Below are 18010 nucleotides of genomic sequence, written 5' to 3'. Positions count from 1 at the left end.
TGCCAAGAATATCTCATTTACTATTACAGTGCTGTACATTCAAGAAGAGATATATCTCTACTTGAACTCTGATGGAATGTAGAATATGCCTTTTGGTCTAAGACACTTTCAATCTATAGTTCACTTTATAAAAGAATCACAATATTAATCTTCCAATGACTTTTTCAAGTTGTTTAGTATTTGAGGTTAAGTATATTTCTGTACATATTCAGTAATTCTATTATTACTTGTTGATATTGCTAATCACAGCTCTGCCATATATTACAACTATGAACACCTTTCTATAAACTTCACCCTATGTACAATTGTCATTAATTGCTCATTTAATACTTATGCATTTCATCTATCATTATTTTTACAATAATAATGATGTACAGAATGTATACAACTTTTGTGGATCATCAAAAAAGATACTGAAAAAGAGAAAATAATAAAAAAAATGCAGTGCCACTGAATATATATCAGGAAAGATGAGCTTATTCTCCCTCAGCACACACCAACTCAGGTCACTAACTCAAGACAACTCACTTTTATTCCTTGTGTGGTCAAGACAGAACACATTATAAAGTCTCATATAAAAGATAGTTCACTTCACACACACAGGAATTAGGTATGTATATTTGGCAGCACTTGCATTAGAGTATTTTGTGGCACAAAGGTAGTGCTCATTATTATTAGGTATATCATGAGCAGTCTCACATTTTGGCATTCACTATTTGGATGGCACAAAACCCTAACTCCAGTCTGTTCCCCACAGTTACAATATCCACTGTCACTAGGATTTTGTTCCTGAATGACGAGATTTGTTTCTTCCTCTGATATAACACCTCTGTCCAGCAGATTTCTGTGCCTTTGACCTTGGCTTACTATCACCAAGCTGTAAGCCAATGGTTGGTGCACAGAATGGTTTACACTTTTCAGCCGAGGATGATGTCATCTGGCTCCCATCTTGATGTGAATGGTGAGGCTGAGAAATTTCAAAACAGAAAGGCTGTCTTCGGTCTATACCCAAACTGAGAGGAGATGATTGCTTCTCCTCTGTCATACTGGATAAAAGTTTGCTACCTTCAGCCTTCCAGTGTTGAATAGGTCTTTGGTGTGTTACATCTTTTCTCAATTCACCTAATGAACTAAAAGGCTTTGTAAAGTGAGTTAGTTCACTGAAAGAAGAATGTTGAGCTGGTAATGGAGCTGAGATTGTGGTTGGTGAGGGCTGTGAGGAAAGGGAATGATCTGTTGAGTTTGATGAGGACTTCACTAAATGAGGAGGATGGCTTACTAAATCTACTGCTGGTTCATTGTTTGAGGAAGACAAAGCAGGTGATGTACATGAAGAATGGGGTGAAACTGTGGCAGACAGCCCGGATATCCCATCACTGCCTGGTGATGAATCAAAGGAGGGAACCTCTGGGATTCCTCCCTCTAGAGTGAAGGAGTCACTGCTTGAAGCTAGAGTTGGGTCATCCTCTTCCTCTTCATTATTATCAGCAAACACAAGTGGTGGAGGAGGCATCACTTGTGGAAGAGGGCTGTAGACCTGTGTGTTGTCCTGGGCTGTAGAGGGTCCAGAATCAGATGTTGCTATAGGAGAGGGCCCAGCAGATGACAGGTGAGATGCAATAGAGACATCTTCACTGGAGCACACTGAACATGATGTGGAATCCATGTCCACATGTCCAGCAAGCTCAGGTACATTTTCAAAACTGGCCATGAGTGTCTGTGTGAGAGAGTCATCAAAGCTCACTTTCCACCCACCTCCCTCGCTTACTTCACGCCGACTACTCCACTGCGAGCGCCGTGCTGCTCTTCGGTTAAGTGGACTAGATGGGTCTTGAAGCATCGGAGAGCTAGGTGTAGGTGTTATACTGTCAGCTCCACTAATGTCATCCTCCCCTTCATAGCTCTCTGCTAGTGGTGCTTCACTAGCAGACTTCTTCCTGCTCTCAGTCACCACCTTCTCCTTTGACACCACTGGTTTGCTGCACCTAGGCCTGGCACCCCCAGAATCATGGCTAGGTGGCTCATGCCTCAGGTTGGTGATGGAGACTTTATTGATTGGTTCATCTGGTGAGGGCTTTTTCAGGTTGGAATTGTATACATCTTCTTCATGAGAAAATGATGGTTGGGGGGATTTTGGTGCCTCTCCTTCAGTCTCTAGACCCTTGCCATTGATGTTGATCCTTGGAATGTTGAGAGATGTCTCCACTCTGATGTCTGGCAGGCCTGGTGTTATTGGAGAAGCTGTGATGAAAAAATAACATTAATAAACTACAATTCTGTTGCATTTAATCCATACTTACATTACATATATAAAGGAAAAAAAGCCAGCTACTTCATTTGTGTATAATATCATTATATTTGTTCTGTACAGCATAAAAATATAAATTATCTGTACTGCATTTTTTACCTTAACAACTTCAATATGCATGCAGAACAGGTGTATCACATGTATTTCATTGTTTTTATAAATATGAAATGGTGATTTTGTGGAATTCATTCTTTGAATAATAGTATATAGGTAGTTATTTTGAGAGTAGACTGACAAACAGCACTGTCTGCCACTGCCACACAAGTGATGTGTCTCCGATTTTTACTATTAATCATTTACTGTTGGCTATTAGGAATAATCCCACTTTTGTGCTGCAAATGATGTTAATCTAATAATAATCCTTCTTCTATGTTGTAAATTACTCTTGTGAGTCTAATGCACATTATATATTGGGTTTACTTTATTTAAAAAAATGTGAAAATTTTTTCTAAATACAAATTTTCAAGATAAAAGTTGCCTACTTAAATTAATCAAATTCATCTTTAGAACTTCTAGTGTACTTAAATTTATTCAGAAAATTTGTAATGGTCTAAATTCTAGTACCAGTCAATATCCCACAAGAAGCCTTTCGGTACATATATTTTTTACACTTACTCTTTTCCTTAGGTGGTTGTTCCAAAATCTCTTTTTGTCCTCGAAAAGTAAAGTTTGATGGTAGTGATGACATTTTGTTCAGTGGTTTATGGAAGTACTTGCTGCTATTGAATTTTGCTTTCACAGTCTCATTCACATCCTGAAAATCAAACAGAGTCAAAAAGAGAAACATAATGTTTATGACAAAAAGAAAGATAAAAATTATATATATGTATATATATATATATATATATATATATATATATATATATATATATATATATATATATATATATATTTTTTTTTTTCCCTATGCAGGAGGGAAACCAACCAAGGGCAAAAAAAGGCCCAGTTAAAGTACTGGTACCCTTAAAGAGTGGTAAAGATTTAGCCAAAACTAAGGAATAAATGTCTTGAAACCCATATATATAAATATATATATATATATATATATATATATATATATATATATATATATATATATATATATATATATATATATATATCATTGAAGGTGATGGCCAGTTCGGCATTAATGATTTTCCTTAAAATATTTTCTTTATATCTTAAGATTGTCTTTTCATCTTTTTCCAATGCAGTGATGGCTTTGCCGTAGCTAGCCATTGTTGCTAGATCTGGATTTTGTGTCTCTTGACCCTTCTTCAGTAGCTGGTGTTGTTCCTTCTGTGGTGGAAGTAGAAATAATAGGTTGTGTGGTCTCGCTGGCTTTATACTTGCCTCTTTAATGTGAAGAGCTTCTAAGATTTTTAGTCTTGTACGCACGACTTGTCATTCCTACTACATGATTAAGAGATCTTAGAAGCTCTCCACATTAAAGAAAATAATCCCAAGCTAAATACCCAAGCAGTAGATCTGCAAGCACTGTCGAGCATGAAATGATCAAAGCAAGGTTGCCACTCTAAATTTTCATTTTTCCCTACCACTTGCACGCATTTCCTCCTACTTTCACCTACCACTCGTGCACATTTTCCCCTACACCAATCCCAAAATTCCTTTTTGTACATGCATATACAGTAATCGCTCGCGTATCCGGATTATAGCAGCCAAGGGCCTGGCGGATATGTGAAATATCCAGATACACAGAATTTCCTCTCCCAACCCCTTACAAATTGAGAAAAAACATGTACATAACCCAAATGGGTAAGAAAACAATGAATGAAAGCACATTAAATGATTGTGTATACAATAATGACTTCCTGGAGCATGGTAAAATGATAACATATCAGATATCTGCTTCTCTAGAAAATGTGAGGGTTGGGAAAGTGCCATCAGCAGCATCATGGCAATCTGAAGTTTCACTGCTGAACTGGACACTATCTGAGTCATTATCAGTGTGTTAAAGTGAGAATGATAGTGAAGTATTTATTGCTTGTCTGGAACAGCTTTCTACCACTGTCTCAACATAATCTTTTGTAATGGTGTTATTGTGAGAGCTATGTCATGTAAAGTTGTGATGATGAAGGCAGTAAGAAAAAAAAGTGTTTGAAGAGATCATAACAGTCTTATGATATAGAGAGATGGTGGAGAAGCCTGGCAGCGAGCCATGGGGTGAGACAGGGTCTTGGAGGGGGAGATAACACAAATGATGGAGGGGAAAGGGGAGGCCAGAATTGAAAGTCCAGCTGTCTCCCAACAATACATTTGTTTGTTTGTTTCCAGTTGCCTTCTCTTCCTGATGTTTCTCATTCTAATTCTAGTCAACTTATACCTGTCAGGCAAAAATTATAGAGCTAAATGACACCTCCCTACTTGACTCCTGACCACATACTGTGTAGGGCGTGAGTCAGGCTATGACACAACCACACAAAACATTTAAAAATGGCTTCCTGATGGGAAGGGTATTTAATTATCAAAAAATAAACTATACCATCTGGTAATTTAGGGTCTGAAGACTTTGGAGATACAATAGTAATTCCAAAATCTTAAATCCCACAAAATTAGATAAATAAATCCTGCATCTCCCTAAAGTCTGAGTTTAATTTTTTTTTGGGGGTGGGGAATTCGTATGTCAGATATATATATATATATATATATATATATATATATATATATATATATATATATATATATATATATATATATATATATTACTGTGTGAAAATAAACGTACAGGTAACTCGATTTATGTGTGTTTGATTTACGTGTTTTTATTATAACATGAACAAAAAAAATTATAATCAATTTAATTTGCGCTATCGGTTTGCTTATACGCGATTTGGCCCAACCATATTTTCAAACTAAGCGCCAGAGGCAATTTCAAACTGCGCACCAGAGAGTTTCGCAGCTCTGGGACTGGATCCAACAAGCAGGTTGTTGTCTATGTTGGTACAGACAACCTCCATAGCAACCTCCTATTCACATACCAACCTTCTTCTTGTGACCCTTTTAGGTTATGTGTTGTCTTTCACCACGATATTTATGTTTCCACTCCTCTATTGCTTACTATAATAGATATCATATCTTAGTATTCATATATGCTCATGCCATGAGGATAACCTCGACTCCGTGGCACTGAGTGATAGTGAATTATTGATGAAATACTGTGGTATTTCATTAATAATTCATTATCACTAAGTGCCATGGAGTCAAGGTTATCTTCATGGCATGAGCATATATGAATACTAAGATATGACATCCATTGTAGCAGGCAACAGAGGAGAGTGGAAACATAAATATTGTGAAAGAACACGCAAGCTAAAAAGGGTCACAAGAAGAAGAAGCAGCCGAGTCGCTGCAAGTCTCCACCTCCTCTGTGGGCGATCTCATCTCTGCTTTATTTTTTGGTATTCCATGTAAGATTTCACTTTATGCATTACAAAACAATCTTTTCTTGAGGGCAAGGTTTGTAAAAAGCTAATAGAAATGTTTTGTGAATGTAACACCACCTGGAGAGGTGGTGTTACCAGCAACCTCATAGCAACCTCGTTACCGTCCCTCCAAACGTTCATGGATGCCATTTCGTGGCAGGAGGTTGCTCTGACGTTGTTAAAGAATCTTGGATCCAGCTCCCGCTCCTCTCGTGCCTCATGTGTAGTCTGCCAGCACTGAGTACAGACGGAATCTCTTCAGTCTGCCTATAATTCACCAAGATGGCCCCAAAATGTCCTTCATCTTTTTCTGCATGTGGTGTTACTTTTGATAAGTGGATTTTTGATAAAGTGGTAAAGCTCAGAGGAAGATGGTGACTGACTGTGGTGTAAGTGGTGAAGGCAGTGACGCAGTGTGTGTTTTGTTACGTATTCTTTGTTTTGCTGTTTTCTCTTATTATTTCTTGCTTTTCCCTTTACTTTAAATACACTTCTAGTATTTAGAATGGTAAATAATAAACATGTTAATTAGCCAAATAAATAGAGTATTTTGTACAAATTTTTTTTGGACCACATCCTGCATCCCCCCTATTATCTATTGTTTCTTATGAGAATTACATGTTTGTTTTAAATGAATTTTGATATACGCGATGCCTCTTGGAACACATCTATCGTGTAAATTGAGTTACCTGTATTAATACTTTTTCCAGTTTTATTCTTTACTACAAAAGAAATAAAAAAAAAAACTTTCTCGTATCAAAAAATTAACTTTTCTTCAGTATATTATCATGTCAAGGTGGACAATGTACACGGGAATAAGTGATCGACTCGTCCTAATGGAGCGCCTTGCCATATTGCACCATACTCCCACGTTGCGTCATATATATATATATATATATATATATATATATATATATATATATATATATATATATATATATATATATATATATATACAGTAAGGTCCTGGGTTACTTTGGTCTCGAGTTACGTCAAACTCGCACTTACGTCAGTCCACTATAAGGCAATTTAAGATTTAAAAAATTGAAAATTTATAAATCGTAAAGTGCGGGGTTTATTGTTATTGTTGGCCGCCAGGCGTCACTAGTGGTTATCCACCACACCGCCCACCTCATGCTTGAATACAATAACACTCTATGTACCTCAGTTCCACCACACCGTCGCCCCTGGCAAAAATGTTCCTACATCTGCGTTTGCTGACTATCTTAGTATCTTGCTCAATGGCACCAAAAAGAAAACTCCTGAGTGATAGCAGTGATGCTAAGAAAAAGAAAACCATTACGCTACAAGAAAAAGTGGACATAATTAAAAGACATGAGAAGGGAGGCAGCAGCTGTGTGTAAGGGAGTGAAGAAGAAAATGGGAAGCTTGTTACCATGACAACGGGGAGGTTGACGACCTTGAGGGCTCGCCCACCTATCACAACAATAACAACTCCGGAGCCTTCGCCTGGGCCACACGACACTCGCAGCTGACTTGCACTGTCTGCGCTTGTCTGCTGAACCCTATTGCCCTTTCCTATTGCATTTCCTGCCCCGCTGCCCACGCTTCTACTTCCACTGCACTGCACTACGTTCCCAGCTGTCCGCCCTGGGCGTCACAACATTTGACCTGCCCACCCTCCTGGCGGCCTCAGGCGTCCACCCCTCTGGCAACATGCAGTCCTTCATGTTCGCGGCCCTAATCAACAACAACAACAAGCTTGTGTTTCATATTCCTACATACTTGTAAATAATATAACAATATAACCTTTTACTTATATAACGCTTCTACTCCTACCGCACTCCACAAAGCTCCCAGCTGTCCGCCCTGGGCGTCACAACATTCGACCTGCCCACCCTCCTGGCGGCCTCAGGCCGCCCCTCTTGGCAACCTGCAGTCCTTCGTTCGCGGCCCTAATCAATATATTCCTACATAGTTGTAAATAATATACCAATATAACAATATAACCTTTTACTTACCTGAATAACCATAAAAGATTATTGGTTGAAAACTCGATAATATGCTTTGAAAGTACAAAAACTCGAGTTACGTACAAAATCGACTTACGTCATGTTTCAGGAACGTAACTCTGACGTAACTCGGGACCTTACTGTATATATATATATATATATATATATATATATATATATATATATATATATATATATATATATATATATACAGTAAGGTCTCGGTTTACGTCAGAGTTACGTTCCTGAAACATGACGTAAGTTGATTTTGTACTTAATTCGAGTTTCCGTACATTTCAAAGCATATTATGGAGTTTTCAACCAATCATTCTTTATGGTCATTCAGGTAAGTTAAAGGTTATATTGTTATATTATTTACAAGTATGTAGGAATATGAAAAACAAGTCATTCAGGTAAGTTAAAGGTTATATTGTTATATTATTTACAAGTATGTAGGAATATGAAACACAAGCTTGTTTTTGTTGTTGATTAGGGTTACAAACGCGAAGGACTGCAGGTTGCAGAGAGGGGTGGAAGCCTGAGGCCGCCAGAAGGGTGGGCAGGTCGAATGTTGCGACGCCCAGGATGGACAGCCGGGAGCGTAGTGCAGTGTGGTGGGAGTAGAAGGCAGCAGCGGGCAGGCAAGGCTCCGGAGTTGTTATTGTTGTGATGGGTGTGCGAGCCCTCAAGGTCGTCAACCTCCCTGTTGTCATGGTAATGGGCTTCCCATTTTCTTCTTCCCTCCCTCACACACAGCTGCTGCCTCCCTTCTCATGTCTTTTAATTATGTCCTCTTTTTTGTTGTAGCGTAATGGTTTTCCTTTTCTTAGCATCACTGCTGTCACTAAGAAGTTTTGTCTTTGGTGCCATTGAGCAAGATACTAAGAACTTGAGTCAGTAAATGCAGAAGTAGGATAACACTCTTGCCAGGGGCGACGGTGTGGTGGAAATGAGGCAGGGTGTTATTGTATTCAAGCGTGAGGCGGGCGTGTGGCAACCACCAACAATAACAATAAATCCCGCACTTTACGATTTATAAATTTTCAATTTTTTTAATCTTAAATTGACTTATAGTGGACTGACGTAACTATGAGTTTGACGTAACTCGAGACCGATGTAACCCGGGACTTTACTGTATGTATATATATATATATATATATATATATATATATATATATATATATATATATATATATATATATATATATATATATATATATATATATATATATATATATATATATATATATACAGGCAACTTCCGCTTAACAGAGGGGTCACGTTCCTAAAAAAACACTTCGTTAAGCAAAACTTCGTTAAGCGAACCGATTATAACAAGTTTAACCCCTGACTTAAACTTCCATTGAGAATAAACAAAGCGAAAGTGCATCATAGTACAGTGAAAGGTTTAATGAAAGTAAAAATTATGAAGTTATGTAACTTTATAATGTTGATGATCTTAAATTTCTGAAGGGAGGGTGAGTGAAACGGGAAAGACACTAACTGGCAACCTGTGGAATGGGCATATCATTGTATCATATTCAAAACTTATGTACCACATTTCCACAAGGCTTTCCATTTTATCCATTGTAGAGTCATGAGTTCAGGTGGTTCTTTTAGCTTGCAAGGAAGATACGGTCTCATCAGCCTTCTTAATAGAGTCTGCTGACTTGAAAATAGTAGAGACAGTAAATGGAGGCAAGATGTTGGCAAGCATTGCTATAGTTTTCTCGCCTCTCTCGTGTCTGTGAATAATATCCAGCTTCACTTCGAGAGTAAGAGACTTCCTGGTCTTCTTAGGAACGCTAGGCCACATTGCAGGGCGTTTTGATGGTAAGTTGAGCGAGGGAAGATGAGCTATTGCTGATGCTGTTAATGTTTTGAACAGGGGAGTGAGTGGTGCGCGTGTTGTCCACAAGAGGCTTGATCTTGATCTTGATCTTGATTCCACAGGTGTCCCAAGATTTCTCCTGAGGCAGGCCTTAAGGGGCTATCACACTGGCCTATGATACGCGAAACGCGAGCCATGGTTCTTGGTTCAAAACCAGGAACACTATCACACACAAGCTGCCCGTGTTCTTGTTATGCTAGGCAAACGGCCCACTAACCAAGACAAAGCCTAATCAAAATAAACCAGAACAAAACCATGCCGCTTATACCTCAGCCTGTGCTTTGTCCTGGAACTGCATTTGCACTTCCTTTTTGTTGAAGAAAAGTAAGTAAAAACACTAGAGAAAAGCTGAGACATGCGCAATGGCAACTTTACAGTCAGAGGTGGTTGCCATGAGCCCAAACTATCGACATGATATATATATATATATATATATATATATATATATATATATATATATATATATATATATATATATATATATATATATATATTTTACCTTTCTAAATTGATGAAATATTATTTAATATTCTAATATGAAAAATTTAGTCACATTCTTTCTAGTTCAAATGAAAAGTTTTTATTACATATATCATGTTTACTTTTCCATTGGGATAGCATATGGAGAACCGGGATGGATATGAAGCCATCCCAACTTGGTTCCGCTAATCCCGAGCAAGTTCCAGCTATCTAGAGCGGATGTTCCTGGTTCTGCGTATCATAGGCCAGTGTGATAGGGCCTTTAGTATTGGCAGCTCCTGGTGTAATCAAAAGCCTGTCGGTTTGTGTGATATGGCAGGGCTTTCAAACTTGGATAAAATTACCTGGATAAAACTTCATTAAAGTGAGTTTGGTGTTCGTTAAACGAGCAGATGGTAGTAAAATGAAACCTTCGTTATAATGAAATTTCGTTGTGTGAACCTTCGTTAAATGGGGGTTGCCTGTATATAATCTATATTTTATAAACTGTAATGGGTATCCAGACAAATATTTAGTTTGAAAAAAAAAAAAAAAAAAAAAAAAAATCCCTACATATTGTTAATAAACTCTCTGGTTTCCCTTGCAAATTGCTATTTTCCCCGTAGGCATCCCTTACCCCCTACATTAGGCTAAAATCACCTACTGTAGGGGATTTCCCCTATGAGTGGCAGCCTTGGCACAGGGTAGCATCGATTTACACTTCTGCCTGGCGGGCTGGCGGCGAATTTGGGCTGGCGGTGGATTTGACTGGATGGGTGGCGCGCGAGATATGAATATCGAATTGGTACGTCAGTCGGTCCAATCTTGAGGATTTGGTATTCATTAACTCAGTTCGAATTGGTGATAATTCAAACTGCGAACGGTCGAATCACGAGGATCCCTGTATATGTGTATATATATATATATATATATATATATATATATATATATATATATATATATATATATATATATATATATATATATATATATATATATACTGTATACAGTGGTACTTCGACATACATTTTAATTAGTTCCGTGACGATCGTTGTATATAAAAAAAACTCATATATCAAATAAATTTTTCCCATACAAATTAATGGAAATACAATTAATTCATTCTTGTGATATGAATTTACCGCCCCACCGAAAAAAAAAAAAATAATAATAACATGCTTTAAATACCAACCAACTATAGATTTAATATAAGATGAATACAATGTTTATTGTTTGCATGATATAAATTAACTATATTGCTCAAAATAAATACTTAACCCGCAAAACTTGGGACATATCGACAGACGTTCATCACGCAAGGCATGGGGCACGTCGATAGACGTTTAGGCTTTTTACGGTTATATCTTGGTTATTTTCTTTGCTTGTGAGCTGGCAACACTCATCAGGAGTAAATACATGCTCTACGTCACTGTGTCACCAACGATAAATGGTAGGAGCGATCGACAGTGATTTCATTGTGTCTGATTCCAGCACCTCTCCCACGCACATTACTTCTATACCTTGGGTTTCTCTCCATGTTATGGGGTGACAACTTCTGAATGAGAGTGGTATCAGAAAAGGCAACAGGAGAGAGAGAGAGAGAGAGAGAGAGAGAGAGAGAGAGAGAGAGAGAGAGAGAGAGAGAGAGAGAGAGAGAGAGAGAGAGAGAGAGAGAGAGAGAGAGAGAGAGAGAGAGAGAGAGAGAGAGAGAGAGAGAGAGAGAGAGAGAGAGAGAGAGAGAGGAGGGGGAGAGGAGGGAGGGAGGAGAGGAGAGAGAGAGAGAGAGAGAGAGAGAGAGAGAGAGAGAGAGAGAGAGAGAGAGAGAGAGAGAGAGAGAGAGAGAGAGAGAGAGAGAGAGAGGATACAATGGGCCCATTTTCTCTCGCTCTAGCCAAGGCCGCTGAACCCGATCAGACGCAAGGCCCGATTTTTTGCAATGCAAAGAGGAAGAGTTGCTTGTGGGCAGAAAACCATTTGTACCCACTCGTTTATTGAATTTCTAAGTGTAATCAGTATGTGAATACCGGCTATTTTGTGTGTTTCTTGCCAAACTTTTAGTTTTGGGACCCATGATCAAGGCGGCCTTGAGTTCACAAAACTTAATAAAAAATAAACACTGCCGAGGAGCACAGAAACATACATGCACAAAGGATGAACAATGATATATAACGCAGGCTGAATGTTTGGGTGGACGCGAGTAGCCGAGCGATCGCTGCACCACCTACTGATGGCTAATCGTATCTTAAAAATATTGTCGTATTTCAAGGCGTAAATTATATAAAATTTTTCGTCGTATATAAAAAAATCATATATCAGGGAGATCGTATGTCGAAGTACCACTGTATATATATATATATATATATATATATATATATATATATATATATATATATATATATATATATATATATATATATACAGTAAGGTCCCGGGTTACGTCAAACTCGCACTTACGTCAGTCCACTATAAGGCAATTTAAGATTTAAGAAATTGAAAATTTATAAATCGTAAAGCGTAGGGTTTATTGTTATTGTTGGCCGCCAAGCGTCACTAGTGGTTATCCACCACACCGCCCACCACATGCTTGAATACAATAACACTCTCGTGCCTCAGTTCCACCACACCGTCGCCCCTGGCAAGAGTGTTCCTACATCTGCGTTTGCTGACTATCTTAGTATCTTGCTCAATGGCACCAAAAAGAAAACTCCTGAGTGATAGCAGTGATGCTAAGAAAAGGAAAACCATTACGCTACAAGAAAAAGTGGACATAATTAAAAGACATGAGAAGGGAGGCAGCAGCTGTGTGTAAGGGAGTGAAGAAGAAAATGGGAAGCCCGTTACCATGACAACGGGGAGGTTGACGACCTTGAGGGCTCACGCACCTATCACAACAATAACAACTCCGGAGCCTTCGCCTGGGCCACACGACACTCGCAGCTCACTTGCACCGTCTGCGCTTGTCTGCTGATCCCTATTGCCCTTTCCTATTGCATTTCCTGCCCGCTGCCCACGCTTCTACTCCCACCGCACTGCACAACGCTCCCAGCTGTCCGCCCTGGGCGTCACAACATTCGACCTGCCCACCCTCCTGGCGGCCTCAGGCGTCCACCCTCTGGCAACATGCAGTCCTTCGCGTCGCGGCCCTAATCAACAACAAAAACAAGCTTGTGTTTCATATTCCTACATACTTGTAAATAATATAACAATATAACCTTTTACTTATATAACGCTTCTACTCCTACAGCACTCCACAAAGCTCCCAGCTGTCCGCCCTGGGCGTCACAACATTCGACCTGCCCACCCTCCTGGTGGCCTCAGGCCGCCCCTCTCGGCAACCTGCAGTCCTTCGCGTTCGTGGCCCTAATCAATATATTCCTACATAGTTGTAAATAATATACCAATATAACAATATAACCTTTTACTTACCTGAATAACCATAAAAAATTATTGGTTGAAAACTCGATAATATGCTTTGAAAGTACAAAAACTCGAGTTACGTACAAAATCGACTTACGTCATGTTTCAGGAACGTAACTCTGACGTAACTCGGGACCTTACTATATATATATATATATATATATATATATATATATATATATATATATATATATATATATATATATATATATATATATACAAACACACATATATACATAGTGCTGGAGGTGCATTCTTTGTTTGGCATTAATATTGTGATGATATACCATGTTGGAAATAAATCTTTCCTCGTGTGTTTCATATACTATAAGATAAACTTCTAAACTTGAGAGAATAGGTAATACTAAGAAAAAAAAATCTGCAAACTTTTCCTTCCATTTATCAATTAATCTATTTTATCTATTACAAGTATGACAACATGACATTCAATATTAATCAAAACCAACCTGGGTCATGACAATAATTTTGAAAAGATCAGTAAAAACCACTGTCTCTTGAGCCTCCTGTCACTATTTCCTTTCATCACTTCTTGAATAATCATTTTATTTAATTTTTTCCAGACTCATTTTATTTATCTACCTACCTATTTTCATTATTTTAATCTCCCATACTGATTTTGAAATAATGTTGCATTAATTTTACAATAACAATAATTTGCAAGTAATTTGCATGTTCTGTGGTGACATTGTAATATTAGTGTCCTAAAAATAAAGAAAAATTACCTAATTTTTGTTGTTGTTGTTTTACATTGTTTAAAGATATGTAATTAATTCTAATGGGTCTGCTTAAACTGATCAGATTCCTCATTAGCAATCAAATACATAATCAGAAATTGAAAAGTACATTAATTTATTCTGAGAAAGGTAAAAGGGTATACTTTCAGAGCCAAGAAATCATGTATTGATTGAGCCATTACATTTCATATATACGTACTTTACTACTCACTAAGTCATGTAGTGAATGTATTTCAATTCCTGCTGCTCAGTGTTCTCTTGATTTAAGCTCCATCCATTTCTATGACTTTCACTCATTTATGCATTCTTACAATAATTTTCTCCTCTATTCTTCCAACCAGACAACTTTAACAACCTTGACCTGTCCTCTTCAACTGATCTGAAACACTGAATTTCAACCACCACCATCCTTTTCCTTGATTTTGCATTTAGAACCCATTTCCTCCAATTATGAATAGTAAAGCTTAAACAAATGTATAACATTAATAGCCTCTGCTTACAGTGTGTCAGAATTCCTACCCACGTGTTATCATTTCCTCACATTATACTGGGATCCACATGTAATATAATTTCCAAGCAGCCATATCAAAGGGATCAGAATCACACATCAAATAGAATGATGCAGAAATCAATGCAAGAGAGAAGGCTGGAGATTTGTAACAATGTGGTGCAAATACATACAACAGGAAGCAGTACATGTTGAGATGTGAAAAAATGTCCCCAAAGATGTCAAAACAATTAAATATGATATCTACCTTCTATCACTCCAACAATTTGATGTTAATGACAGTATATGCTTCATTATGTCATATTGATTCCAAAACTGGGCAATCAATGACAAATACATACCAGCTACATTAAAATAAATAATGAATCTTAAATGAGCACTATATGATGATGGAAAGAAAGCATGGAAGAGGTAACATATTACATAATTCTAGATATACAGAATTGTTATTCACCATTAAATTCTGATAGGCACAAATCCAATTTGGTGTTATTATTTACCTTTGTTGTTTTCTGTGCTAACTTTTGGTTGGCAATGTTTTCCTGCATCTCTGCCATCTCTTCCTCTTCCTGTGCAAGCTGTCTTTCAATCTCCACCTCCAAGTCATACTCATCCTCCATCTGAAGAATATGGAAATGTCAACAAGAGGAGTGGGAGCTGAAGGGAACAGGGGGATACAGTGACATGTTGAATAAATACAAACACTGCCCTATGGTCTGTGGGAAGCACTGCCAAGACATTGCCTCTAGTGTGTCCACCACAGAAAATGATAGACCTTGACTGTATTCAAGTTGGTATCTTATGACAGCAACTTGGTCAGTTTGAATCACAGAGTCATATATAAAATCCTGCAATTCATTAATCCTGAAAATCTTACCTCAATACTCTTTTGCAGATAATATAATTGATGCTGTAAATATTTATTGCATAAATGTGCAACTACATTTGATGAATCAGATTCACTTGTTCATGAGCTTTAGAAAGACTGGATCATCTGTGATGACATATATTTTTTTGGTGAGAAAATCCTTGTATTTCAATCCATTTTAGCAAAAATGTATAATATACAATTCTAAATCACGTACTTTGCATTATTATTTTCACCACATTAAAGCATAAAATATTGAGATTACTTTTCAAATTAATAAATTTCTGAAAAATCTGGTCTTTATTTGTGAATTCCTGATATAGTTAAGTTAAGCTATTCTTACAATGACAATAAAGATACATAAAAATTTACTTGGGATATGTCAATTTGTTCTCCCTTTTTAATGGGGTATTCAGTCACAAGCCATAACAAATAATTCTAAATAAAGAGTAGAATGATCATGACTGGCAAGACTTGATACAAAATTTGCAAACACTACACAAGAAAAGTTAATTTTCAAATGATAACAATGCAGTGGCCATATGTAATACATTAATCAGATAAGTTCATCAGTTAGTGACTCAAACCAACACTGCTTGTAACTTAACTCACTAAACAATGATCAGATCCCAAAAGAAGTCCTTGGTCATTTGCAGACCATAGATTACCTAACAGTTATGGGACTGATATAAAACAACAAAAACGATCATGCATATACAACAAACAGGCTCGAAGCTCCACACAAAAGGACTGATCTAAAAGTGCACTATACTTGGTGATAGTTATCATGCATTATTTCAGTTCCTAACTCTCTCTCTCTCTCTCTCACACACATTGAAATTGAATGAAGTAAATGCTACTCACTCATATTTAACAGTTGGGAATTACAAAAGTAAATAGGTCTGCACCCTATTTTATCACTTAATGAAAAATGTTGAAGATTAGAAACAGTTTAAATATAAAGAAAATGCAAACTATCCTTCAATGTCAGTGGATCATCTTACCACATGTAATTTGGCAAGTAATTTGATGTAAATAATCCTAAATGTTTCCATTAATATCTTCTTTGTAAAATCTCTTTTTTCTTTTATGCAACTTGACCAAACAATGAACCAAAGTTATTTACTAGTATAAATTGTGTAATATAAGTGACTTATGCTTGATGGAAGAGGAAGACAAGGAAATATCACATACTGTGGTATTTGTGAATCCATTAGATACTAATATGACTATTAGTAAAGAAAATCAAATTTACACTGCAATAATAAGTTTCAGGATTCCTAACAATGCAAAGATGAACATGTAAGGCCTTTAAGATAACAGAGATAAATGTGAGCAGATATTGCAAGTTTGTTTGAAGGCGTTCTTGATTTTTCTTATTACACAATAATCAAGAGCTGCCTAGACAGTGCTACTTTTTTTTATTTAGCACTGAAAAATACCTAACACCACTAATGATGACTTATGATGCTATTTTAGAATTAAAATGACAAAATTGAAAGACAACACACAATTACCTACATATTTCATGCTCAATGAACTTTCGGCATGGTTAAAACTTCATCCTTCTTCTTAATGACACAATCATGTTAGCAACATTATATACAAAATTCAACTAATAATTTAATTATGTGTACAATTTACTGCTTTAAGATAAGATTGTAAATTAAAGTTTCATTCCTGTGCCTCTACTTCTGTAGAATAATTTTGTATCTCTCTGATGCCCCACTCTCTCCATGAGTGTCCCCCAAGAGTATTAGTATATAATATTTTTGGGCCATTACCTACAAAAAAGATGATAATTGTTTGGCGGCAGCAAGAAAATCAACTGAGGAGCACAAGGAAAGATAAATGATGTTTTCTGCTTGTGCAATGTATTGCTAGATTGCTTTCAACAGCATATGCTTAAATACACAAAATTTTTTTTTCCAGAATTTGACTTGCTGAAATGGGGGTGCATCTTATATAGCTCTGCATCCTATATTCTGTCAAAAGCGCTAAATAAAATACTTCAAAATGTAAGTTATTATGATATTTCATTAAACTTTTTTTACACTATTATTTCTTCACATACTATCATATGGTATAAAATTGGGCAAAAAGTGAAAAAAAAATGACACCTTGAAAGCTCTAGTGTCATTTTAAATTATTACCACAGGTTCTTCACTTCGGCTATCATGATTTCGGTTATTGTACAGTAATAGATGCACTGATTAGGCACGATAGTGGAGGGTTGAGTGTATAAAACAAAATTATATGAAAAGGACTTTTAATGTCCTTTTTATAACAGTTCCTTTTATATACTCTTGTTTTATAGTATTGTATGCATAGTGTATTACTGCTTATAATTAAATATATCTTTTGAAGCCTCATGATGCCAGATGATACATGGTGAAACAGTGCACACAA

At 36.9% G+C, this 18010-nt stretch overlaps 1 protein-coding gene across 20 annotated transcripts in view; it reads right to left on the bottom strand.

Moving 5' to 3' along the window:
• LOC123517066 (voltage-dependent T-type calcium channel subunit alpha-1I-like) overlaps positions 1-18010 on the bottom strand; it is a 467781-nt gene continuing 449771 nt past the window's right edge. For all 20 annotated transcript variants that reach the window (XM_045276903.1, XM_045276900.1, XM_045276894.1 and 17 more), the window contains 3 exons: positions 15234-15353; positions 2924-3062; positions 1-2241 (listed from right to left, as the gene is read on the bottom strand). In XM_045276903.1, the coding sequence (XP_045132838.1) occupies positions 776-2241; positions 2924-3062; positions 15234-15353 (1725 nt within the window). In that variant the 3' untranslated portion in view covers positions 1-775. The remainder of the gene's footprint in view (positions 2242-2923; positions 3063-15233; positions 15354-18010) is intronic.

Source organism: Portunus trituberculatus, chromosome 41 (assembly GCF_017591435.1).
Source record: "Portunus trituberculatus isolate SZX2019 chromosome 41, ASM1759143v1, whole genome shotgun sequence".
Classification (NCBI taxonomy): Eukaryota; Metazoa; Arthropoda; class Malacostraca; order Decapoda; family Portunidae; genus Portunus; species Portunus trituberculatus.
The sequence above is the reverse complement of the archived record's forward strand: the minus strand, read 5'-3'. Positions and strand labels throughout refer to the sequence as shown.